Source organism: Harpegnathos saltator, unplaced genomic scaffold (assembly GCF_003227715.2).
Source record: "Harpegnathos saltator strain DR-91 unplaced genomic scaffold, Hsal_v8.6 scaffold425, whole genome shotgun sequence".
Classification (NCBI taxonomy): Eukaryota; Metazoa; Arthropoda; class Insecta; order Hymenoptera; family Formicidae; genus Harpegnathos; species Harpegnathos saltator.
The window spans coordinates 293815-320436 of record NW_020230234.1 but is presented as its reverse complement, the minus strand read 5'-3'; the positions used below and the strand labels follow the sequence as shown (position 1 = coordinate 320436).

The window sequence follows — 26622 nt, the reverse complement described above, 5'->3', positions numbered from 1 at the left end:
CACCTTCTGAAAATCATCGGACGAGAGGCGTCGCCAGTATTCAGGGGTAAGTGACACCGGCTGAACTCTCCCGTGTCTATATATAAACGAAAATAAAGCAGAGTGACATTTGAACCATTCTCACTCTTTCGCTCCCCCGTTCCTCTCCGCGCGACGAGCCGACGGAGAAGCGGCGAAGAAGAACGAGGGGCGCGAGAGGACGTCGCGACGATCGTCTGAGAAAAATTGTGTCAGAAGCGCTAAATCAAGAGGCGCCTGCTTTCATCTGTCTCTCTCTCTCTCTCTCTCTCTCTCTCTATCTCTTGCTCTTTTTCTAAGAGACGACATGTCTTTCCCATCTGTCCCCTTTTCTCTTCGTCCGTTCCGATCAGGCTGATTACGGTACGACGAATTTTTCGGGCCAAGCCGAATCCTGCAGAAGCGGCTGCTCCTCCTCCGTGGAAATCTCCGCTGAGGAGGAATCGAAGGCATGTCGTCGATCAGCAACGCAGGCGAGTTCTTATGCCGAGGCTGTGTAATGACGGCGTCGCGGAAGTAACTATGCAAATGACTCTTCCGGCCGCCGCGTTCTTGCTCTGGGAACGACGATCGGATCGGTCAGGGCCAACGAGAGCTCGGCGATGTTCAGCAGCCGCGGAATTTCCCGGCGTGCAATTCGGTGCACCAGCAGAATTTCTGCTTGACGACGATGTAGGATCGGAGGAGGGGAAACTCCTCTCCTCTGGACAGGCGGCTGTCCGAGTGAGAGACTTTCAGACGGTCGTGCCGAAGACACGTCTCTGCGACGATCAAGCCCCCCCCCCCTCCCGGCTTTGTAGTTTTCCACGTGGAGTTTCCTCCGTATGCTTTTCTCGGGACAAATCGCGATCTCGAGTCGCGCTTCTCTCGGCCCAGACAGAAATAAAGGAAGTGCACGTTGGGCATACCTCGCTCCTATCCACATGACTCAACACATATGAATAAAAATGAAGCCGGCGTTCCGCACGCGACGACGGCGGCGGTCGAACGTCAGGCGAATCGCGAATGTGCGAGACGCCGACGAAAAACATTCCAATGTCGTCGTTGACTCACGACGACGAGCCTCGGCAATTATTCTCGATGTCGCAGGAAGATCGCGTGAGACTCGAGTACGTCGCGAGAGCACTTTGCCTCGCCGAGTGAAGCGCGAGACCGATCGGAGCGCGGAATTACGAGCGTTCTTTATAATCGCGCCGGTGAGCCACGGGAAACGAGCAACGTTGTATTTGATATGTGTGTCATTGTTTGGAAATTATATCATTTTGAGCGCCAGTTTCCGAGACTCCTGCTTTGTTAATGTCGCTAAGCGCAAAACGATACGATCGCGGATATCTAAGGGGGGAATTACACGCGGAACAGGCCGTTTTCGAGGCTATTTTTACGAACTTTTCTAACAGAAACGGTAGAATCAATGGACTTGAAATTTTCGCAGTGTATTCATTAACCTTTTCACTGCTAAAGGCGTATATATATACGCCCTCACAAGTCGGTCCATATACACGAAAGGCGTATCTCTATACGCTCTCACAAGTCTATCAATATATACGAATGCCGTAAATATACGCCATCTACGTTTTTCTTACTGTAACACTTTAACTGTTTTAGAATATATCACTCACAAATTAATTATTAAATTGTTTCTACTATCTTTATTTGTTTATATTATCTTTGTTCTCATTGTGTTAAAATTGTCAAAATAAATTTGTTCCTTATTATCAATTTTGCACTTTTTTCACGAATTATTATTGAAGGAATGTGCAAATTAAGTAAATTAAAAATAGCTTAAAAAACCACTTAAAATAGATGAAATACTGGATATTTTTAATTTATTTGCAATTATTTATTTTTTCAACCCCTAAGAATCTTCAGATACTGTTTTGGTCAGTAGTCAGTGGACAACCAGTTGCAGAGACTAACATGTGAATATCGCGCAGTCTGTATTGATGGTTCGCTCCGAAAAGGTTAATGTTCAAGGTATAAAATAAATTTGTTACTATCTATACGGAAAGTACACGTAAAACTTTGAACTTTAAGCGTTTATCTGGAAACGCCATTTTCTTAACCCTTTAACCTGCCTGACTTTTTTATAAGTGTTTTAAGAATAAAATTTGAATTGAGTTTTTTTTAACTGAGACTATAAGTAGTGATCCAACCAAAAAAATATCAGAATTTTATATTGGTTTTTTTTATCGTTCGTTTTTGTTTATTGATAAATATGACTTGTATCCTAAAAGCATATATGAAACGAGCAACCTATACAGAGAAAAATGGAGGGTAATCTATTCGACGTAACTCTGATAGTCAGCTTGACATTTTTGAGCTGGAACTTTACTATACTTGTGAGTGAAGTTTGTCATTCAGAGCGTCAAGCTTACTATTTCGGAAGAATATCTTATAGATCACCATTTAGATAGTCAATCGTCCCTTCATTTTCCGCCGCATAAAAAACTATAGGTCACCAGGTTTCACGAAAATAGCTTGATTTTCGTGTTCCACCATGTTGGATTCGCCATTTTGAATTTCTGTATTTTTTTAATTTCACATTTTGCATCTGAGAAAGCTTCCAAATGTATACAATTATAACAGATACCAATCAATTCATTTATAGTGCACTTCTAGATATCAGTAACAATGCTAACTATACCTACTTGGAATTTGACAAAACTGAGCTAAAAACAGACTAAACCGAATCTACATACAATCTATATACCATTTTTTAGAAGAAGAATTCATCTTTACAGTGGTGCAAAGAAAACGAAAATATCTCCTTTTTTGACTAAGTTATGGATTCTTAAATGCGTTTCTGGTAACGATATAGTTAGCAGTAGGCGATAAATGGTTAAACTGCCGACACGATTACGCAAAAACTACTGAACCGAATAACTTGAAATTTTTACACAATATACAGTAGATATATAATTTTCGCCCATACCTCGAACATAGTTACATTTTATTTATTTTTTTAAACGTGATTACAAGTTGAAAAAAGTTTCATTTTCGATACTTTTTTTGTGCAGTCATTATTTTTCCAAACTTGTTTTCACTGCCTTCATTTTCGTTCCATCTATAATGGCAATCGTATATTTTAAAAATCTTTCACATTTTTGGTTTCAGAATAGTGAGAGGCCCGAAATTGTGTCGACAGGAAATATAGATCTCGCAAACGGATGACTGCATTTTTATCTATAATTACAAATCGAATCGGTTCTTGTGATTCAATAAAATTTATTTTATACCTTGAACATTAATGAATACGCTGTGGAAATTTCAAGCCATTGGTCTTACCGTTTCTGTTAAAAAAATTCACGAATAGAACCTTGAAAACGGTCTTCCGCACGTAATTCCCCCCTTAAAGCGGAATATTTACACGAGTACGTCGCTGTATTCTGTATCGTTGGTTAAAGTAGCGCGCAAAGTTTTTCTTTCTTCGTTACGACGGGTGTATGACGTATGAACGGATAAATATGCATGAGATTGCGTGCACTTGTGTCGTTCTATAGAATGCTGTGCCATATTACACGTATGCAATCGTGTGTACGCTTGCCCTTTTATCGCTGTTGCTCTGTATCAAACATAGCCGGCTCGAATCGTAAGTAACCTTTGTTTCTCTTTCCTCTCTTCCTCCTTTTCTTTTCTCCCTCTCTCTCTCTCTTTCTCTTCTCCCTCTCTCTCTCTCTTTCTTTTTTTCTTTTTATTTCCTTCTGTCATTTTCTTTTCGTACTTTCGAATATTTGACAATGAAACTTTATTTAACATGTAAGATTCCAATTAGCGACCAAGTAAGCTCGTCGCGAAAATAAATTAATTTATTATAAATAAATTAATAAATTATAAATAAATTAATAAGTTACTTATATATACTAAGTACACAAAACTGATTTTGTTTGAAAGCTTGCACATCTAAGGTCGTGTTATATTTTTTAATTTACGAAAAGATTTGTTTATATTTCCTCAGGAGTGACTCAATTTAGTGACCCAGTTTAGTTTTAAAGAAGTCAAGGAATAACGACACAGATCTAACAAACGGACATTTCATATTAAATCATATCAATTTCTAAGATATCAAACAAATTATACAAGGTGTATAAAAAGTATCGGGATGGCAAAATATTTCGAAAACTAAGCATCTTAGAAAAAAATGCAATTGTCATAAATTGGGACACTGTCATTGATTGAGATATTTACTTTATATATTCGTCATTATTAATAATATCTGGCGTTCTCAATTGATCGTCTTCCGCGAATGTTTGAGAAGGAATCGATAAGCCTTCGGTATCTTCGTCCAGAGTTATTTACGATCGATCCAATATCAAAGACGATGCAATACGAGCGTGTTCGTAAACGTGAAGACCGTGTCAACTATGCACAGCAATGTGTAAACATCTAAAATATCTCTCTCTCTCCCTCTCTCTCTCTCTCTCTTTGTAGCCACATGCTCGCAAATTCCGCGATAGTGTGCGCCAGTGCAAAGTTGGCCAGTGCACCTCATCTTCTAGTACCGCACTTTTTAACGTCCCATTAGCACCCACGACAGACAAAAGTTATATGAATATTTCTGCCGAATTATATAATACTAAAAATATATAATATTAAAAAAAAGTGCCTGTTTCCCGTAGTATCTTAATTTATAAAAAAAAAAAACAACCGTTCCAATTATAGAATCTTACAGTTCTCTAGTTCTACTTATCGGTCTCTTTAAAATTACTTTTATACGATCAATACTTTGCTTCGGTCATGCTAACTCCGAGTTAAAATTGCATAAAAACGAAGACCAGAAGAAGAATCAAAGACCGGAATTCTACGGAACATATCAGGAATTACAGAACTGAGATTTCGTAATAAAAACGGCTCTCTCTTTTGGAGATTGCGACATTACGGGAAATTAGCAGCTCATATTTTTCATTGCTATATTCCTTCTTTTCCTAATTAATTCGCTGAAATTATTGATACAACCTGCCACTAATCGTACAACTATTGTGTGGGTGTGAATAAAACTTGCGTTTCGTTAAAACCCGCGGTGCTCAAAGATGAGGTGCCGTACCGGCATAGTGTGTCGTGATTTTCAAACTCCTGCGTGGCCTAATAGCGTGCAATTAACAAGTAACGGAACGCAGGCACACGCAAATAAGCCGTACGTTGCGTCCGATATTCCGGAGCAACGTTCCGCGAGACTAATCCCTCTTCTCTGTTCTTTTCTCCACATCTCTAAATCGCCTCGAATAATCTCCACGAGACGGAGAGCCGCGCGAACGCGTTGTCGCCTCTCGCACACACACGGTGAACGCTCGTAGGAAGGACAATGAGAGGACGTCCCGTGGGAGAAGGAGGACGCGGACACGAAGTCCGCAAATTTTTTCTCTCCTCTTATAGCGCATATCGCACAGCGATAACGACAGAGACGGAAAAAGAAGAGAGGAAAAGGAGGAAAGCGGGGGAGGGGGGGGCCGGATTTCCGAAAATGGACAGCGAGTCGCAGGAGTCGCAAGTGGCCTCTCGAGTGTGCGCACGCGCTCGCCCACGCGCGCGAGTGCGATAAATTATGCGAGGAGGCGGAAAGCCTCGTCGAAGAGGGGGGGGGGAGAGCGGGACGAAGGGGGCACCATAAAAGAACCTGTTACGTTCCAGATATCAGTCCGAGACGGGGGGAGGGGGGAGAAGAGCGCGTACGTAAAATCGGCTGTGAATACGTGACGACGGCGGGGGAGGGGAAGGGGATTATCCTTGCCCCCTTATGCGGCGCGTCGTTGACACGATCGACACAATACGAGGAGAATAAACGCGGAACAGGGTCGCGGAAGCGAGGTTAACCCCCGCACGGTGCACGGTTAACGGCACCACCGTTACACAATAAATAAATTCTCGGGCTCGGGGGCCGACGAGGCTGCTCTTAACCCCTTGACACACAAAGACGTCTGGGGGGGACAAGTCGTTTGTTTCGTATGTCACATTTCGACGTCTGCGAGATGTCTCCAGGAATTATACGCTTGTCGTTACGATTGTCGTTGTATTTCGCTTTGTCGTTGCTCGTTAACCCTTAAAGGCTACCACGCGTGAGATTTGCACCCCATGCGAATTTTTGATCTTATTAAGAAACGTAACCACATTAATTTTATAGGTATTTTGTAATTGAGAAAAACCTGGCAACTTTTTCAAGCAATTTAACTTACGATATCTTGCTATTTATCAGAAGAAAGTGGTACCAGACCTTTTTTACTCTACTTAACGTCAGGAATATATTGTTACAACAGCGCCCTGACTTTTGTTAATTTAATAATTTTGAAATTTCCAATGGTCGATAAGTTAACAAAAGTTAAGACACTTTCGCAGTATATTCTTGAGACTAAATAAAGTAAATAAGTTTAGCGCTATTTTTCTTTCAACAAATAGTTAGCGAGATGTCGTAAGTTAAATGTTGAGAAAGTTACCAAGTTTTCCTTAAATACCTCAAAACATATTAAGCAAATAAAAAATGTTTCAGACAAAAGTTGTTCAAATTAATCGACAGGGAAAGATGATACAATAAAAAATTAGAATTTCCATTTAAGAAAATTGATGATCAGCGAATATCTCGAGAGTGACGCCATCTGCAAACAAACTGATATAGTTTTGTTTTATGTCCCCCTTGAAACCATACAACTTTTGTCCGAAACATTTTTCTCTAAAATGTCGCGTTTACAAAATACGGGTGGTTTGTGATACCCTGTACAAGCAATAATAACAAGAAGAGTCAAAGACAAGAGCAATAACAAGAGTCAGCTTGGGCTGATAGTTGATGGTAGGCTCTTAAGGGTTATGCTTGCCTGCTTCACACACTGCTTTGTGATATTCAGTAGTGTAAATATTTCTCGTGCAGCTTACACAACCTTAAGTTGAGCTTTATCAAGTGGTGTGTTAAGGGATTAAGAGCTGTCCTCTGATCCTTTTGTCACTAACGGGACACATGGGTCCCATCAGGTTCGTAAATTCGTGATGAAAGATTCTTGCTGCACAGATTCCCGTTCCAGTCCCGTGTCCGCTTCGTCTCTCACATGGACGTTAAAACGCGGTTCTCGTCCGTCGGGAGGTTCTCCGGTGGGAAGTTCCTCGTTGGAAGAAATCGGAACGCGCTCTTTGGAAGCACTTGGTCATGAGTCGCGTGAGCCGCGAGGTTTGCAAGCGCTCGTTCTGCAGATGCTGCTGATCTCGAAGCGCGACTCTCGCAAGGGGGCCGAAATTTCACCGGCTTCACTCGCAACGTCTCGCAAATCACCGCCGGATCATCCGAGAGCAAGACCGATCGTGTCTCTTCGGGATCGGAGTCGAGAGGCCAACACGCGACTGCTCGATGATCGATCTTTGTCGATCCGTTATCCGAAACAGAGGAGGATTCCGCCGGTGTAGTTGGCGAGGGGAGGGGAGGGGAAGGCGATGCGCAAAATCAGCATCTCGGAACAGCCGATCGTGAGATTCGCTTCGACTTCGGGAACTGATTCGCGACGCGATATCGGCTGCCGTCGCAGCACGATAGTTCGAACGGCGAAAGACGCGAAAAATAATCAAATTTTCGACTTTGTTCCAAAGCTTCGAAATTTTTATACCATGTTCTTCCACTAATAAGCTATCAATTGAACTACACGCCCTTTTCCAAGGACTTATTTTAACCCCTTGACTGTGGAGGCAGAAATGTACCAGTCGTGCCATTTTTGTGTTGGAAGAAATGTCGAATTTTCTTTATGATATTTTTATAATAAGGGCTTTTGGAGTCGCTGAATCCAAATTTGAAATTAAAATTCCGAAATTCAAAATGGCGGATCCAATATGGTGGGTCAAAATTATGAAAATAATCGGATATTTATGAAAGTGGGTATCTATATCTTTTTGGGGTCGCTGAATCCGAATCTGATATCAAAATTTCAAAATTCAAAATGGCGGATCGACCATGGTGTGTCAAAATTATGAAAATAATCAGATTTTAATGAAAGTCGGTATTTATATGTTTTTGGGATCGCTGAATCCAAATTTGATATCAAAATTTTAAAATTAAAAATGGCGGATCTAAATTTTGAAAATCAGATTTTCATGATTTTTATAATTTTGACTCGCCATGTTGGATCCGCCATTTTGAATTCCGCAGTTTTGATATCAAATTCGGATTCAGCGACCCCAAAAACATATAGATACCCATTTTCATAAAAATCCGATTATTTTTATAATTTTGACTCGCCATGTTGGATCTGCCATTTTGAATTTCGAAATTTTGATATCAAATTCGGATTCAGCGACTCCAAAAACATACAGATACCCACCTTTATCCAAAAACAATAGTTTTACTATTTTTTTTCTTCGATGCGTGTATACACGTCATCCACACTGGTGGCACGACTTTTTCATGCGGCTATACACATCATCCACAGGCAAGGGGTTAAAAAGTTTTATTGGACATAAAGTATTTAACATTTTACGACTAAGTTTAACATTTTACGACAATTTAACATTTTACGACTAAGTTAAGTGCTCAATTTTACTAGTGAAATTGGAACCTTTTAAAATTTGATATCTTTTTTTATTATTGAAATGTAGTAACACGGTTTATAAATAAATGTTTATAAGTATACTTCAATGTAAAAAATTATGGTTGAAACACATCAATTATTATTAAATGCATTACAACATTATACATAATAGGAATACTTAAAACTTGAACAATTTTCGAATTAAATTTTCCGTGCGAAATGAAGGAACGCTTAAGAACGAAAACAGTTATTATAAATATTTAATATAATGTTCAAAGAAAATAAGTAACTTTAATTTGGCTGCAGTTACTCGCAACTTTTCAAGTAACAATTTTTCGCAGTCTCACTCACGCCTGCGCTATCTCGCACGCACGAGATAGCGCTAAAAAGATAAAAATAATCTAGTTATTATGATAATAGTAATAGCAATATATTTTATATGTTATAGTTCAGTTAAATATGCGGTATTATTTTTAAAAAGAATAATAATTCTTCAAGTTAATGCATTTAAGTTCCCTACTTTAGTATAGTGATAAATAAATAAGATAAAATATTCATGGATTTACAATATTTATCAAATAAATATTTTTCTTCGCAAATTTTGTGTTTCGAACCACTCCAGGCGTCGTCGCCGCTGGAAACCGCTAAGCGCGCGTGCACCGCACTGGCCGAATAAAAAAGGACCAGGATAAGTAACAGGATCACGCGTGTGCGTGCGTGCGTCTCGCTTCTTCCGCGAGACGCGCGCGTAACGGTTCACGCGCCGCGTACGGTCGCGTTAATCGACGTACCGCGAACTTCAACGAGACGCACGCCTTAATGGCGCGACTTGACAGTTCAGCGAGTGAAGTGGCGCAATTGTTAAACTCGCTCGCGCTCGCCGCTGGAGGTATTCCGTCGGCGGTGCGGCGAGGGGGTTGAGCGGAGGAGAAAGGATAATGACCCACCTCGACGGCAAGTGCGATTACCGATTAGGGATCCCCCCCGTCACTCCTATCGCGAGCGTCCTTCTCCCGAGCGCCGTGCCCCGATCGTCACCTCGGACGCGTTAAATGCCGCGGTAATTTCCGTCGAATGTCTGCAAAAACCCACCCGGCGGGGAATTGAATCCTTCTGCGTCGGTTTCGGCGGAGAAGCGTGCGCTCTTTGGGTCACGACACTCACTCGCGCGGTCTCGCGCACAAGTCCTTTTTACCGTTGATTGATCGATAATTGCTGGAACCTTGCGCGGACAGCTGTATCTCGTCGTATCTCGTGATTACTGATCAATCTGGAAAGCGGGAACGTATTTAGCGAAGAACTGACGTTTCGACAGCTGAGTGCGTTTCGCTCATGCGTCAGCGAGGAAAGATTATACGCTTATTGTGACGCTCAGTCAGCGGTTTCATAAGAGCGAGGAGGACGCCGAGCGAGGGAGAGAGATCAGTGAGAGAGGTAAATGTGTAAAATTGATGTGCATTATTAATTAATAGCTAATCATCATCCGTGCCACGTAAGTGGATAACCTAATATCACTGACGCACGTGAAACGTCGAGCTGTCGAGGTGTCACTTTTTTCTCTCTCGACACGCTCCTGCTTTCTAGATTGATCAACGGTTTCAAGGAGAAACATATGCGTGGAGAGAAGCGATCTGACTAAACTTTTAATAAAACTATCGATTTACCGACGGTAAGTAGAGATGTGCGAATCAAGAATTTTTATGTCGAATCGAATCTCATTTTTTAAATTTGAATTCGAATTGAATCGGATCTATGAAATTTCACTCGAATCCGAATCGCATCGAATGGAATCGAATCGGGTTATTAAAAAATGTAACATGACTAACTTAAACATGCAAATAATGATGGAAGATTTTAATATGAAAGGGAATATTGATGTTGTAATATCACCTTAAAAAAGTAAAATATTTAGAATAATTTATAATTAAGTTATTAATTATAAGTTAAGTTAATTACAAGTTAAGGATTCAAACGTGACAACTGGTCCAGATGGCCCGTTTTCTAGCTGATGCACGCAAACAATAACGTATTTGATTCCTATTCGAATTCGAATAGTTCGCACATCTCTAATGGTAAGGCATCCGTGAACTGAGCATATACATATACATATGTTTGTCGATTGTGCAAACGCACTTTATCAGGTGCAATCAATTATATTTATATGGAACATGTAAAATATACAGGGTGTCCGGGATCTTGTGGAAACGAAAAAGTAAAGATTAATCAGATCAAACGGAGAAGAAAAGTCAAGTACTATTTTGCAAAAATCGCAATGTATAATTATTAAGTTAATTATTTAATTGCTTAACCACTCAATTACTTAATTACTAGTTAATTGCTGATATAATTATTAAGTTTATAATTATTAAGTATTATAATGGTTGAAAATGACCACATTCAGATGCTCTTTTAACCGATAACTTGAAAACTTACTTAAAAGCGTACTTATTTGCAAAATGATAAAGGACTTTTTTGGTCAGAATGACCAACCTATAATTATACCCTAACCTATAATTATATGACGGCAACTGTGTTTAGATACGAGTAGTGTATTGAACTTTGAATCCTGAATCGTGAACTTGTCGCTAGGCATAATATCCTAGTCATATAATTGTAGGTTATGTCATTCTGAACAAAAAATCCTTTACCATTTTTGCAAATAAGTACGCAAATGTTCAAGTTATCAATTAAAAAGCCTCCAAATATAGTTATTTTCAATCATTAATAACTTAATAACTATTGTGTGTATTTTTGCAAAATGGCTTTTTTTCTCAGTTTCATCTGATTAATCTTCACAATTTTTCGTTTCCAAAATATCCCGGACACCCTGTATTCACTTAGAGTGTTCATATATTTATATGAAAAAGTATGTAAAAAAAATTATTATACATCTATATAATAAAATTCGTATAAAACGATATTTTTATATAAAAATTTATACAAAATATTTTTCAATGCGTAAAGCGGTGCTCACACCGCGGTGTTGGACGTTTTTGTGAGTGAGAAGCGATTCGGAAGTAGAATCGGGTGCCATACGTGTTGGAGGCTGAGGATAGCATAATTGCTGATTCGAAATCGACCAATCGAGTGATCTCGATTATATGGGTCCGCGTTGTGTTCTCGATCGGTTGAGTCATAACTTATAATACACGATCTCTTCGGTACGAATCCGAGCCTCCCATAAAGCCCGTGTCACACTACGGATTGAAGATCAAGGATTGCGGATTGAAGATTGAAATTTGACCAATCGGAATAAAGTAAATCAAAAACGAAGTTTGTTGATTCGTCGAAATCTAATCTTCAATCCGCAATCCTTGATCTTCAATCCATAATGTGACACGGGCTTAAGTGCCGTCGAAATCTGTACCGAGTGTCCGCGGATTGTCGTCTTACCTGTGCACCGAAGCAAAGGACGAGTCTTCGATCTGACAATAATCGGGAATAACGGAGGATCTATAAAAGTATCGCAGCCAGAAGCACGTTTCGACGAAGAGGCCAACGAAACGATGCCGAATATTTTAGCACGATATTGCGCGGTGAACGGTGCGTCAACTGTGCGGTATCAAGACGGACTATAAGAAAAACGGCGCCGAAGGAGTACGTATGCACGCACGCACACACACACATACACATGACTGCACTCGCTGATCGATAGTAGTCGCGCAATCTACGAATCGGGGAAAAACGTAGCGACTGGTTGAACACGACGTTAGGCCGCTCCACAACCGGACCATCTTTCCGTCCGCCGATATCGCGCACGGCAGAGTGCGCGAATAGCGAAGGGGTCCCAAGGGAGAAGGAGGGAGGGAGGGAGGGCCGCCAGGTGGCGGCCGGGAGAACCTGCCTCCGCAGGATGTCGACACGGCCGTCGAGGAGTTTCAAAATTCGAGATGCCGTTCTTCGCGAGGAGATAATCGCGAGGTCTCGCGATAGGAGTCGCGAGGAAAGTCGTGAATCGTCTCACGACTCAAGGCCGTTCGGATGTAATCCCACGAGTCCAAGTCAGAAAGAGAGAGTCGGGGGGAGGGGAGAGAGGAGCCGAGCCGAACATCAGCGGGGCCACGATTCCTATATGTATGCGTTCGTATGTCGTCCACGGGTATAACGATCGCCCGCTCGACTCCCTTCGCACCGGATACGGCGAGTCACATCGATTGGTGACTCGCGTTCGGCAAGTGACTGTCCGGATGTGGAATGTGTCGTGTCGTGTAAACGAGAGGTACAACGAGGCGCGACGACGGTGCTGGTGCGCCGCGCGCTCGGTGAGCGAATATACCGTGCGACAACCGTAAAAGGCGACGACCAGGCCTGACCGAATAGACACCCAATCGTCGCCGATGATGATCGGAGCGATCGAGCGATTCTCGTCGCTCACCGATGACGATTCGCCGACGCGACGTAAGGGCATCCGCGTTTCACGGGCTCCGCGTTCGGGTAAACACCTGCTGCGAGGGAGCGGCGACACGCACGCACGCACGCACGCACGCACGCACGCACGCATGCACGCACGCAGGCAGGCGGACTCACGCGGCGGACACGCGGCGTAAACAGAATCGTGTGTAACCTCTGCCACGTTCGCTCCGCAATGCCTGCGCGCCTTCTCGCTCTCGGCAATGTCTGCGCGCGAGAGGGAAATTTCAGGTTTCACGAAGGATAGAGATCCAGGTGTAGAGCGGCCCTACCTACCCGTCCCGCTCCCCTCGGGAGGGAGGGAGTCCTTTGTGCTCGGAAGCGACCGTGTTGACGTGGAAACGTCGGAATTCCAGCGATATGAGTGGTCAAGTGGAGGAAATACCTGCGAGGCTGAGCCGTGTGAGCGCCCGCGTCGCGAACGCGATCGACGATCCTGGCGAACGGACGTATCCGCGACACAAACGAGAGGACACTGGCGAGAATTCTCCCCGCGGGGCCGCCGTGTGTCCTGGAGCGAATGTTTACCTGGCCGTGGCTAGGGAAGGACCCCACCCTCGCCGAAGCGATCGCGGGCGGATAGGCGACGTGCAGAAATGCGACTCGACGGGGAGGACGCGAGAGAGAGAGAGAGAGAGAGGGAAAGAGGAGAAAGACAGAGAGAGAGAGAGAGAGAGAGAGAGAGAGAGAAAGAGAGAGAAAGAGAGGGTATCGCGAACGGGACCGTTGGAAAATGTCGGGGGAGGAAGGATCCGAGCGAAATTTCCGACCGTGTAACGAGAGGCTCGTCGCAGCGCAGTTTTACACAGACGGCGCGTGCCAGCGCGCCGATCTCGGAAGTGATATTTATTTACTCACGGTATATGCGCGTTCCTGGTCCGTCGGGCTCCAGGATGGCCGGGTGGACGACGTATCCTCGTTGGCCGGCGAGGCCGAATGTACCGTCGACGCGACGCACTGCACACACACACACACACGCACGCACGCACGCACGCACGCACGCCGCACGCACGCCGCACGCACGCACGCACGTACGCTTTCGCGCTCGAGATGTGCCCGGAGTCTTCGCACGCGACCACAACGGCACCCGTCAAACGCGACACGCGCCCGCCATGTTTGCCGTGACCGCGACGCCAGCGACGCCCGGCGGCGGCGGGTCGCGCGCAGCTACGAGCCCGCAGGCGCACGCGCCAACTTTGTAATTAACGGGTCGAGTGTCGCGAGACGGAGCGGAGAAATTTCGCGCCGTCTTTCCTCGCGCGTTCGCCGGTGAGTGACTGGACGAGAGACATCAGCGTTGTTTCCGCTGTCTGAATCATTCAGACAGGACTGGCACTCGCGAGCTTAAGCCCGTATCAGACTATGAATTGGGATTTAGATTGGATTGAAATTTGACCAATTGGAAAAGAGAAAATAATCTCAAATATAGTAAACTCAACCCTGATTGATTAAATTTCAATCCAATATTTAATCCGTAGTCTGACCACGGGCTTTAGAATGCATAAAAAACACGGTCGATAAATATGAGAGTGAACCTTGGCCCGATAAATGTATTGCGGCGTATCATGCGTCATGTACCTACATCTTGACACTTGCTTGGCAGAGTTTCCTACGATTGTCAAGTTCAAGTGCGTATGTATGTGTGTAAAGTTTCGAGTCGTTTAATCGCGTACGGTTGAAAAATATCGCTCCGCGAGGGTTGGACTCTACATTATTGCCCCGGGGCGCCGAGGACGCGTGTCACGTTCCTGCCCGCCTTCGATCGAGCGGATGTTTTCTGCAAGGCTAGTGCGCGTGAATTCGTCGGTGCAGCGTATTCTCGTATAAACTAGAGTTGCCGAAGCACGAAATGTCGAAGTACTCGCTTCTCTAGGTTCGGACATCGTCGCGATTTCGCGGTACGTAATTTCGTCTGATTGTGTGACTTCACCGGCACCAGTCAGACGCTGCGACAGTCAGGGTAATGTTGACGGAGGCGATTAATGCGATCTCCTTCCACTTCGCAGGGCACTACATGTGCTGTGACCACCAGCCACGTGGGTCGTATTCACCGAGGAGCGACGTGCACCGCTCGACGAACGCATGCCGTCGTGTGACATCGCGACATCATCGCTCTTCGTTCTCGACATCGCTCTCGACACGACGGGACACCGCCGCAGGAAACATCGCCGAAAACACCGCTTGGGACCCCTGTTGACGAGCCGACGATTCAAGACTCGAGAGGTTATTGCTTCAGAAACGGTACCATATGAATTTCATATGCCTGAGAATCGCGTATTATTTGCGAGAGCTGACAGAGAGGGATAATCACGGTGCTGTGCGTCGTGAGAGCCTTGTACCTTCTCGTCAAGGGGATCAGCAACATGTGCGTTCGGAACCACAGAGAATCAAATATCCTTCATAATTCTTGCACGAGAGGGAAGGCATTTAGCAACTGAGAGGAAGATACTCAGTTGAGGTGGAAGATTTCAGTTGAGTAGCTGAATACGTTGGGACTGAGAGGATTTTCACACAAGGGCGCAACGATAGCGACAACACAATGTCGACACTTTGAACTGATGATAGGTCTGCACTGGATGAGAAGAAGATTGAAGATTGAGATTGAATTGAAGAATATATGGAATTTCCAGGTGAAGCGACTACAAATAATAGATATTATATAAGAAGAAGTATGGCTGATACAGACACAGAATCGCAGACAATGAAGCATTCATTGCTCTCAGAACATGTAATTTCCAACGACTTTCAAAAGATATTCTCGGAGCACTGGCACAGCTTCCGTGACTTCAAGAGCACTGATATCGAAGTTATCTCGAAACCTTTCAGAATCTGCAGAATATCGAACTTTTTAAGAAACAAGGAGTTCCTGGAGAAAGTGAAGGACGAGCTTTTAAACATGGAATTTAAGCGCAAGGTAATCGATCTCTACCAGTTCGAGCAGTCAGCTGATCTGAACACCGTCGAGACCGAGTACGTGAGAAAGCTGCGTGACGGTTTCCGGGACGATGTGACTATGTGGATGGAGCTGAACACAGACATCACCCTAAACGGCAAGATCTCTATGTCGTGCTCCATCTATTTCGACACGGATCATTTGTTGTGCCACGACGATAACCTGGAGGATAGAAGAATAGCTTTCATACTGTACGTAATGGACGAATGGACAGTCGAGGACGGAGGTGCCCTGGACCTTTTCGACACGGACGAGAATGGTTTCCCGGGGAATGTGGTAAGGTCACTGTTACCGGAATACAACTCCTTCGTTTTCTTCGAAGTTGTAGATAACTCTTATCATCAAGTAGCCGAGATAATGTCTCACGAAAAGATGAGATGGTCAATTAACGGTTGGTTTCACGGTCCCAAAAGAAGTACCTACAGGCCACCCAGGCCTATACGGATTGAGAACTTCATCGAGCCGAACAAAATGACGATAGAGTTGGATTCTTGGATTTCGAAGAATTATCTGGCTTCCGATATCAGTAAGCAGATTCAGGAGGAAGTCGAGACTAATTCTTACATATTTCTTCAAGGCTTCCTGAGGCACGACATATACGAAGCGATCTCGGCCGATCTCACGTCGGAAGATATTCATTGGCGAACAGTAGGCCCCGCGGATGAACGGCGCTATGAGATAGCTGACGAGCAAACCTTGCCGCACCTTTTGAAAGAATTTTATAACATGTTCAAATCCATTTCCCTCTTTCATCAGCTGAAAATCTACACGGACATCGACCTCACGCCCGACAACGAGTCTATGAAGCCTAAGATGACGATAGAGCTGCAAAGGTGGTCGCAGGGCTGCTACACATTGATGATTGATAGAGCGAGCAAGCCTGCGAACTCGATGAACGGCAACGAGGACGAGTCGACGACGGTGTCGTCGTCCGACAACACGGATGAGAACAACGAGGAGTCGGTCGGCAATATCAAGCGTTCCGAAGTGCAACTTAGCAGCGGCACCGACGAGGAGAACGATATCAAGGAAGCAACTTGCGTGCAATCCATAAATCACAACAACACTAAGGACGAGTTTATAGACGTGAGCGATCCTCACGAAGACATCATGCGGAAGGACCTGAAGAGAAAATTGAGTCCTGTTTCGCAATCTTCTAGCGAATTAGAAACTGATTTGAAGATAGCCAGGCGTCCATTGGAAGAATCGGAAACGTCCTCCAGTGATTCTCCGGATACGGAGTTCAATATGTTGTGCAGCACGGATTCGGATTACAGCGCAGACAAGGAGGAGGAGGAGAGGGAGAGGGAGAGGGAGAAAGAAGAAGAAAAAGAAAAGAGGGAAAACGATGACGTTGAGGAGGAAGAGGAGGAAGAGGAGGAGGAGGGGGAGGAGGAGGAGGAGGAAGAAGAGGAAGAGGAAGGGGAGGAAGAAGAGGAAGAGGAGGAGGAAGAAGAGGAGGAAGATAAGGAGAAGTCCACTACCGAATTAGAGCCTGGGGAACTGGATTTGATAATACAGTTTCACACGAACAACGCGAAAGAACTCGACGACTCGATCGACTACGTGGATCCCCTCGACCCGAAAGGCGAGTTGGTTCATGTCCCTGCGAAGGACAATCACCTCTGCTTGGTTTACAAAACGTCGAGCATCTGCCGCGTTCACCACTACGTCAATCATTACTGCAAGGGTTATTTTTACAACTTGATATGCACGTATTACGAGTAGTCACGTGTCTGGTATATAGGCCACTCCTGATAGACTGCAAAACTTCAGGAACATACGTTTGTCGTTTAGTCGTGAAGATGAAAGAGGTCGCGAGAGTTTCGGAAATAGCTCTCGCTCGACAGTTTCTCCTTCGAGACGAATTCTAACGATCACTCACTTCGGCCGTTCCGACGTGAATCGTGAGTATTTTTCTGAAGTTTTTTTTTTCCATCGATAGTAGAAAATGTCAATGTAATACTCTAATTGTCGTCGAGTGTGTCGGTGTTATTTTATTAACAAAAAAGTTTAAGAGAAAAAAAAAGAATATGTACATGCTCTGTCGAATCGCGCATAAGTGTCAACCAACTTTCTCGTATCGAGACCGGTAATGTTTCTCTTCGCCAATGATTTGTACATATGTCATCTATTATTTATAAAATTAAAAAGAATTCCATCGGTATTTCAACGAGTCCACCTCATTTCCTCGCGAAAAATTTCCTTCAGTGAGAAACGCGCGCCTAATAAAAGGCCTTTACAAGTGCACAAATTCTAGTCCGTAACCGTAAAGTTGTGAGAAAACCGACCGATCACAGTCGATTATTCTCCTTGTGCCAGAGGATAATACTCGAGCGTGATTTCAGTCAATTTTCTTACGAACTTACGAAAAACTTACGCAAAAATTTTTGTACGTGTAAAGGCCCGAAATTTTTCGCGAGGAACGCCGTCGAGCTCGACGGTGAACCTCGCTAGAAAAACAAACAGAACAGAGACATCGCGTAAGAAGTCGTTCTCGCTCGAAGGACTTTTTTTTCAATTCGGACGTCGGCGCGATTCGCAAAGAGACGCGAGAACTTCGAAGTTTCGCTCGGGTTTCAAGATTAAGATCATAACGCAGGAACGTACACAATCATTTATTGGATGCGCTATATACATGGTGGTGTGCGGACAGAATCCTCCGTTTCGCTCTCAGCGGAGTCACACAGCAAACGCTTTCGGGATTCATGCAAGTCGTGAATAGCGGGCTGATGTGTCCAAAGATAGAAGAAGTCCGAAGGAAAAATTTCCCACGCGCATCTCTCTCGATTCTTCGCGCACACCATCGGTCGCGTTCAGCCGAGGAGAAAAAACTGCCGTTGCAACATTCGTGGATCCGATTGGTGCTCGATATGCTCTGAATCTCGACCTAACCCAAGTAGTCGTCGTCGTCGTCGTCGTCGTCGTCGTCGTCGTCGTCGTCGTCGTCGTCGTCGTCGTCGTCGTCGTCGTCGTCGTCGTCGTCGTCGTCGTCGTCGTCTACCGCCGGAAACTTTTCTCTCGACCTTCCTCGGCCGTGAGTGATGCGTGTAAAGGTCATGGCGGCGAGGGGAGGAGTGTGAGGGGGGTGGGGGGGAGGGGTGCACGTTCGATCGAAAACGTGCGGTCGCCTTCTCACACGAGCTCGACTATTCCCTGACGGTTCTCTAAGGCAGTCTTGCAACTCGTGCGGAATCTGGCAGCTGGTGCAGGGCAAAGGAGCATCGCCGGGAGGAAGAAATATAGAAAGAAAAGCGAGGCTTACGCTCTGCGCACGCGGTGATTGCACTCGGAATCGGGTTCCTGCACGTGAATCCTGGGTCGTGGCAGGCTCTGCTGTCTCGCGCCATCCCTCGCACTCTTCGTGGTGACCTAGCACGTGATAAGCCGCTTTAGCGCGAACATCAGCACCGGTCGCTCGTCGAACGCGAGCGGGGAAGGTAGCTTCGAGAGCGCGTCCGACTGAACGGGGAAGTCCGCGGCAGCGCGCGCGCGAGCGCGAGCGTCTTACTCCCGCGTCTTCTATTTCGAGCGATCGCGCCGGAAACTATTAATGGGCGCACCTACACAATACTCCGTTCCGTTCCGCGTGACTTGCTCGCGGATGTTCTTCGAGCAATCGCGCGTACGTCCGACCGCTGAGCTCGGGACTCCCCGGTTGCACGGAATATGACGGTCACATCGGTTTCCTTCGCGCTCGCTCATATCCCGACGACTCACACTCTCGCTGCTTACGTCTCATTGTTTGCGTTTCTGCGCTCTTAAGCTCGCCGGTTCGCAGCACCGAACGTAAACAGTCAGGCGTTAAGCAACTCGGTCGATCACGAGGAAGCAAAGCTCCCCCCCCCTGTCCGCCGATAGTCGAGCGTGATCGGTTAGGTCTCGCCAATAATAGATGATTTAAATTTGAAGAAACTGAGACCAATTGCAGTCGAATATTCTTCTTAACACTGGCTGCGTTCAGAAGAACAAAATGATCAGTGAGCGCTTAGTGATTCTCGCTCCTGATTGGTCTGATGAGCTTCTGGGTCTATGAAGAATCTAAAAGAATGCTCCAGTCACAGACAATAATCACTAAGCGCTCACTGGTCTCACTTTGTTCCGTTAAACGCGGCCATTGTCTGCGACTGATCAATTCCTCAAGACCTTAAAGTACCAATTTAAATTATAATTTCCAGCCTTAAGTAAATTGGGCAATATCCAACACGTTAAATAAGCACATTAAACCTTAAACATTAAGAAACTGACTGAATCACAATTGAAGTTAAGGAGAATATTTGACTGTAATTGGCAAATTTCTTGAAGCTTAAATCATCCATTGTAGACTGAGCCTTAATTTGCTTCCAGCCCGCCCGCGTTCCGCTCGAGTTTACATTTTTCCGTGCGGCTCAAGACTAACGGTCCGTAATGGCGTCCCGTCCCTCGGCGGTTAACGTTGGATTGAGTCGTCGCGAGGAGCGACATGGGCGGCCACTTCATTCCGCATCAACGAGCTCGTTACCCGTAATTAGACCGGCCGATTATTCGCGCGAGAACGAAAGACACGCGCGCGCGCGGGGATCGTCGCGGATGAGATCTCAGCTAGACTACCTGAGACGTGGAGGCGATCCCGGCCATTCGCTTCCGCAGCTCGTTCAGTTGCAGCTCCTGCTGGAAGCTGGCGTCACTCTCCTGCGACTCCTCCCGCCTGCCGGCCTCGATCGATTCCGTCGAATATTCGACTTGGACCCAGGGACAAATCGTCGGCGACGACTGCAGCGAGCCCTTGCTTCCGGGACGGGACAGGCGTGGAGAAAGTCGCCTCAGCAGCGACACGAGTTTCGATCTAAGGCGATAGTCACTCGTGTTCACATCTTGCTTGCTCGCGCCTCGACGAGACGAGAGGAGACGAGCGGATCCGAGCGCGTTATTTTGACGCGCAAAAGCGTGTAATTGGCCCAAGTTTCCTTCGCGCGTCGTCTTCAATCGCGTCATTTCGTTCCTTTAGACGCCACTTGACGCGTCTGAACGTATTAAATCGCATTAAGAGATAAGAGACAAGAAACACGTAAAGAAAGCCAATTACACGCCAATTACACACTTGTGCATGTCAAAATAACACGCTCGGATTTGCGGTGAGAGCGCGCCGTCAAACGGCGAGCAACATTTTAGCGCCGGTTTGTCGAGGAACCCTCGTCGGGGTTTTGGTCTGCCCCATCTTTTGAAAACGCCGCCATTCACGATTGGGCAATGGCCGGTCACCAAAGGTCAGCGCTTAACATTAGAGGCATCGATTACTACGCGGAGCTGTTTCCACCGGCATGAAAGCTTTTCGAAGATATACGTCGTGCAACAGCGAAAATCCCGAGTAGAAAAATTAATAGGGCTTTGCTAAGGGCCTGATTATTTTTCCCTAACATTAATCGGGATAGAAAGATAAGAGCCCTACAAGATGTGTAGCAAATGGTTTAACGGGTCCTTATTATGAGGGTCTTATAAGGCAATATTAATGAGGCCTTATAAGGAAATATTAATAAGGGTTTTATGAGGCAATAAGGCATTAAGAAGGCCTCATAAAGTAATATTAAGATATGGAATTAAAATCCATTCTAAGTCTGAGTGAGACATTCACTCTTGCAATTGCGAATTAAAATATTTTTATTATTGCTTGAGTAAAAATATTCGTTTTCTTTATTCCAAGAAATTTAGACTGTAATTTCTTTATTTCTTTATAACCTTGTTAGTATGCGACAAGAATCTTTTATTTTAAAAGTATAGCATATTTTACAATAAAATATAGCATTTTTTTATATATAAAAATTCTGCTGTTTTTTTTTTAATTTGCTACATTTCAAAACAAAGGCAACGATAAAACTAATGGCAACTAATAAAATTAATAAAATTTGTTTTTAATTGCGGTATAATTAAATAATCTTTAAAAGAACCAGATACAGCATACCTATTAAATCAATACTAAACTATAACAATTTTATTACACGCTTCAGATCTTATTAATTTTCTATAGTAAAATTTGATTTTGTATATCTAAAGCATCCTTAAAAGATCCTTCTTAGGTCCACATCAGTTTTCCATATTAAAGCATTATTTCTAAGGCATCCATAAAAAATCCTTCTAAAGCCTTTCTCAACTTTCCCCATCAAAGCTTCATTTATTGGATCTAAGACACCGCTAATAAATCCTTCTAAGGCCCTCATCAGTTTACCTTATCCTAAGGCCTTACTTCTATAAAATAAAATCTAAGATATCTCTAAAAAATCCATCTCAAGGCCTGATGTGGCAATAATTTAAAGGCATCCCTTTTTAGGGCATCTTCCTTTCAGCCTTATTGCTTCATGGAGCTTTTTGCTTCACGAGGATGGCCCTGACAATATATTATGCTCGGGATGTTTACTCGTTTCTTCCGGTTTTATTCGACGACCGAATGCATCGTTATACAAGTCGCAGTCAGTCTTCGGCTCTTGGTAACTTTAGTATCAATGCTTACAGCCTGCCGTTAAAGTCCGAATTGCTTTGAATTCTCCATAAATTCGGAAGAATACTCCGATCATTATGACTCTTGTGCTGAATCGTCAATGAGACCCAACGAGAGGTCTCATCGAGAGGTCTCACGTCGTGTAATTAACACTTGTTAATAGACAACGTCTGTGTTGAAAGAGCCGCGTTAATTCGCGTGTCTTCGTCACGCCGTTGTTCATCGGTCGTTTCTATCGCATCTCGAATTCTGACGAGGGACAGACGACTGTTGAGGTCGCATATATTCCAGAATGAAACGAAACTATGCCGAACGAAAGCAGCCTCTAGCGCGCTCGCCGGGCACCGTTAATTGTTTCATTAACGCGTAATCAATTTATATATACCCTCCTCTCTCGCGCGTGTCACGCGAGCTTCAAGTTTCCACCGAGTCTTACATTTCTATCGCATTACGCGGCCCGCCAAACGGAGATCGTGCCTCGCTGCCCGCGCCTTTCCTTTCTCGTTTGTCTCTTTTCTTCTTTTTTTCTAGCGCGTTAACGAGTATTTTCAGCGCAGCTCGACCGTCACACGTTCGTGTCTCTCCTCCGCGTTGCAATTTGATCTCGCGATTTATTCTACAGCTACATTCGGCCACTCCCCCCCCTCCCCTCTTCTACTCCCCTCTCGCCCTCGCTGGGTTTCCTTTCGAATGGCCGCGGTTACCGTTATACTTTTCCGCTCGTCTGCCGCGCGAAACGGCCGCGAACGAATGCGCTTATCATAAATTACCTCGCGTGCGAACACGCCGATGAAAGGAGCGGGCTTGCGTGCGAACGAACGAACGAACGAACGAACGAACGAACGAACGAACGAACGAACGAACGAACGAACGAACGAACGAACGAACGAACGAACGAACGAACGAACGAACGAACGAACGAACGAACGAACGAACGAACGAACGAACGAACGAACGAACGAACGAACGAACGAACGAACGAACGAACGAACGAACGAACGAACGAACGAACGAACGAACGAACGAACGAACGAACGAACGAACGAACGAACGAACGAACGAACGAACGAACGAACAAACGGACGGACGAACGGATGGACGGACGGACGAATGCAGCGTTGCTGCATCAGCATACCTCGTGCTCGGCGTCTGAAGATGATCGGAAGTGAGAGGCGCGCTTCGGGAAAGCTGCTCGGCGCTCCGCGTCGCGTCCCGCCAGTGGAGCCTGTTGGAACCGAAAGTGACGGACCGTCCTACCCTCCAGTCCAGGCTGCTGCTCTGTCTGGCTTGCAAACCTACGGAGGAACCCGAGGTGATTTATCATGACCACCCGCCAAATATTTCAACAGCCACGCAATGTAGTGAAAAGTATCCCAGACAAGGGTGAAGCTTGGCCACGTGGCGCCGCGATAATGCCTGACGGACCTTCGGCGGAGGTGTCAAGGTCAAATTGAATTTTCAAGTTGGGCGGTTGACCTTTTTGAACGCTCGTGTCTGTAGCTTTTTCTCCTGACGGGTACGACGATCTATGTACGGTATTCGCTCATAGACGAGTCTTAGATACCATCACGGTTGCCACCTCTGTGCCAGGCTTTGCCCGGAGGTCTAAAAAGAGCGAACGGGGGGGGAGGGAACAGGAATAAATGAAAATACGTATCAAATATTACATCTTCGAATACATTAACATATTAAGTTCAAATTAAACATCGCGCGATACTGATAATCATTTATAAAATTAAACATTATTTATATTTTTACGAACATACGCATATTGCACTAATATCACATCGTTATAAAAAAAATATGAAAAAATACGCACTACCCGATACTTTAATATATTAACATAATATTATGTTTAAATTAAACATATAATTTTATATGTTAGTAAAAGTAAATACATAACTATTATTTGATTAAAATTTGATAAAAATTTATAATAATTTTTTTAAGTATGTTAAAACTTAAAGCTATTGCTTTCTCTCTCTCTCTCTCTCTCTCTCTCTCTCTCTCTGTCTGATTATAAAAAATAGAGAAAATATAACCTCTCTTCTTCTCATATTATATGGCCCGGAGATTTTTTCTCCTGAGCCGGAGAGCCGGAGATTTTGTGTTTCGCCGAAGACTCCGGGCAAAAACCGAAGAGGTGGCAACCATGCATACAGCACATTGCACAGATCATTGCAACTACGATCGTTGCAGCAATATTACAACGTTGCAAATTGCGATGCAACATTATAAACATATATTATTTTGCAGAGATACAAGTTCGCAAGATATCGGCACTTGTAGCAATTTAACATTTCAGAAACATTGAAAAACTTTATAATTTCATACAATGATATATTTTAATATTAAATATTTATTTATTTAATATTTAAAGTATATATAATAGAATAAAATAAAATGAAATATTTGTTTGCTATATTTGTGCACTCAAAAGAGACGTTTATAATGATAATAAATCAAGTTAATTAATTAACTGTTAATTAATTAACTGCTAATTAATTAACTGTTGTGCTAAGTATGTACTTAGAGCCTCCACTCTCCCTTGTCATGGAACTTTTGATTGATGACGTCAGAAGCGAGGGAACCTCGTGCTAAAAATGTCTGCGGATTATTTCAAAATTTAAAAAATACCTCCGGAAAATGATGTATCCGGAAAGTAATGATCACACGCAACTTTTCCTTTTTAACTTTTTTATTCACATGATTTGTTCACGTTAATATTACTTGTTGATGCAAGAGGAAAGCTTCCATTTTACAAGCGTGCTCAATCGATCATTTTATGGATATTTATCTTTTTATCTTGACTTAATCCACATGAAATTTTTGCGTTGATTTTCTCGCTTCTAACGTCATAATTCAAGATAGCTGCGGCGAAGAAACAAGATCGTTTGAAGTTTATTTTCGTATGATTTGTAGCTAATGAAGCTGTTCGTGCAGCATCCGAAGATGAGCTTGAAAGATTGATCTTAAGTATGCAAATATTTTACACGTGTATATATTTGCATAAAATCTGACTATATGAATACTTTGGGATTCAAGGTCTTTGAGGACCGAGTGACAAACTTGGGAGCCTGAGGAAATGAGATATCTCGGCATAAAATGCGAGGTATCTCATGAGGTTTCGTGCTCTCGTATGTTTTTTTTGCGTAAACGCAAATAGAATAGATACCTTGCTCGTTGGCGTTTTGGCCGACCCTCCAATCCAGGGAATTACTATTTCTATTCACGCTATAAATGTTATCACAGGATTTGGTGGCAAGGCATGTCGCCTGATGACGACGTCTCAGCAGTCTTGATACTGGTCCCAAGTTTCTGCAAAAACGCGTAGTTTCTCAGAACGGCGAGCATTATTCGCACGCGTGCCATCGGCAAACAGTAAGGAATCTCGGAAAACAAACGTTTTCCCGCCTTATCGCTGAAACACGATGTAAAGCGAGATAAAAGGAACACATCGACGTTATCGATCGGCCGTTCAGCGGAATTGTTATCTCGTCGAAACCGCGATTCCCTTATCGCGATTGGGAAAATATATCTGCCGGACCGTATGTGCCTGTTTAAGACCGTATCACACTAGCGACTCGCAACTGCGGCTGCGATTGCAATTGCGATTCTTCCTCAACCAATCAGAAAGCCGTTCAAACGACAGTCGTGAGTCGCAGCCGCGAGTCGCTGCTTTCTGATTGGTTGAAGAAGAATCGCAATCGCAGCCGCAGCCGCAGTCGCGAGTCGCCAGTGTGATACGGTCTTTAGACGCGTTGCGAGCATATCGATACCAAAGTCATATTTCGACCGATCGAGTAACATCGGTCCCAGTTCGTGCTCTGCCGATCGATTGAACTGCGAATCCGTAGTTTCTGCGATTTCGCGGTTTCTGCGGTTTCGCGATTGATTCAATGATCAGGTTCGGCCTGCAATAAAAGTGTAGTAAGCCTTCAGCCTAAATTCTCTAATTTTTGATAAACAATACTTTTTAACCCTGCCTTAATAGCCTGAGACCTCTTATGAGCTCTCTTAAAGGTCGCTAAAGACTTAACCTCTTTTACCGCAAATTATTTGCAAACGATAATATTCAGGCAGGCAATTTATTTTTTCTTAATTTCATAGAGCAGTGGTTAGCGTAGAAACTTATATTTTTGTTGCTAATATTTACATATATATCATATTAGAAACAAATAAGTTGTGAAATCTTTCTATTGAGAAGTGTCATAGAGAAAGAGCTCTTCAAGTGTAACACTTGACGAAAAGATTACAGTTTAAGTATTTCAACGGGA

General features: G+C 44.2%; 2 protein-coding genes across 11 annotated transcripts in view; one reads left to right on the top strand and one right to left on the bottom strand.

The window, feature by feature from the left end:
* The window catches only part of LOC105180497 (uncharacterized), a 64611-nt gene that overhangs the window by 23015 nt on the left and 14974 nt on the right, over positions 1-26622 (bottom strand). For all 10 annotated transcript variants that reach the window (XM_025301485.1, XM_025301484.1, XM_025301481.1 and 7 more), the window contains 4 exons: positions 25521-25663; positions 23481-23640; positions 20464-20698; positions 19139-19245 (listed from right to left, as the gene is read on the bottom strand). In XM_025301485.1, the coding sequence (XP_025157270.1) occupies positions 19139-19245; positions 20464-20698; positions 23481-23640; positions 25521-25663 (645 nt within the window). The remainder of the gene's footprint in view (positions 1-19138; positions 19246-20463; positions 20699-23480; positions 23641-25520; positions 25664-26622) is intronic.
* On the top strand, positions 14324-16614 carry sud1 (Prolyl 3-hydroxylase sud1). Its single transcript, XM_019840196.2, has 3 exons — positions 14324-14818; positions 14927-16149; positions 16451-16614. The coding sequence occupies exons 2-3, from the start codon at positions 15538-15540 to the stop codon at positions 16457-16459; spliced, it is 621 nt and encodes a 206-aa protein (XP_019695755.1). The 5' UTR covers positions 14324-14818; positions 14927-15537; the 3' UTR covers positions 16460-16614.

Coding starts and splice junctions, on each gene's coding strand:
- sud1 (XM_019840196.2), top strand. CDS start 15,538: ATGGAATTTCCAGGTGAAGCGACTACAAATAATAGATATTATATAAGA.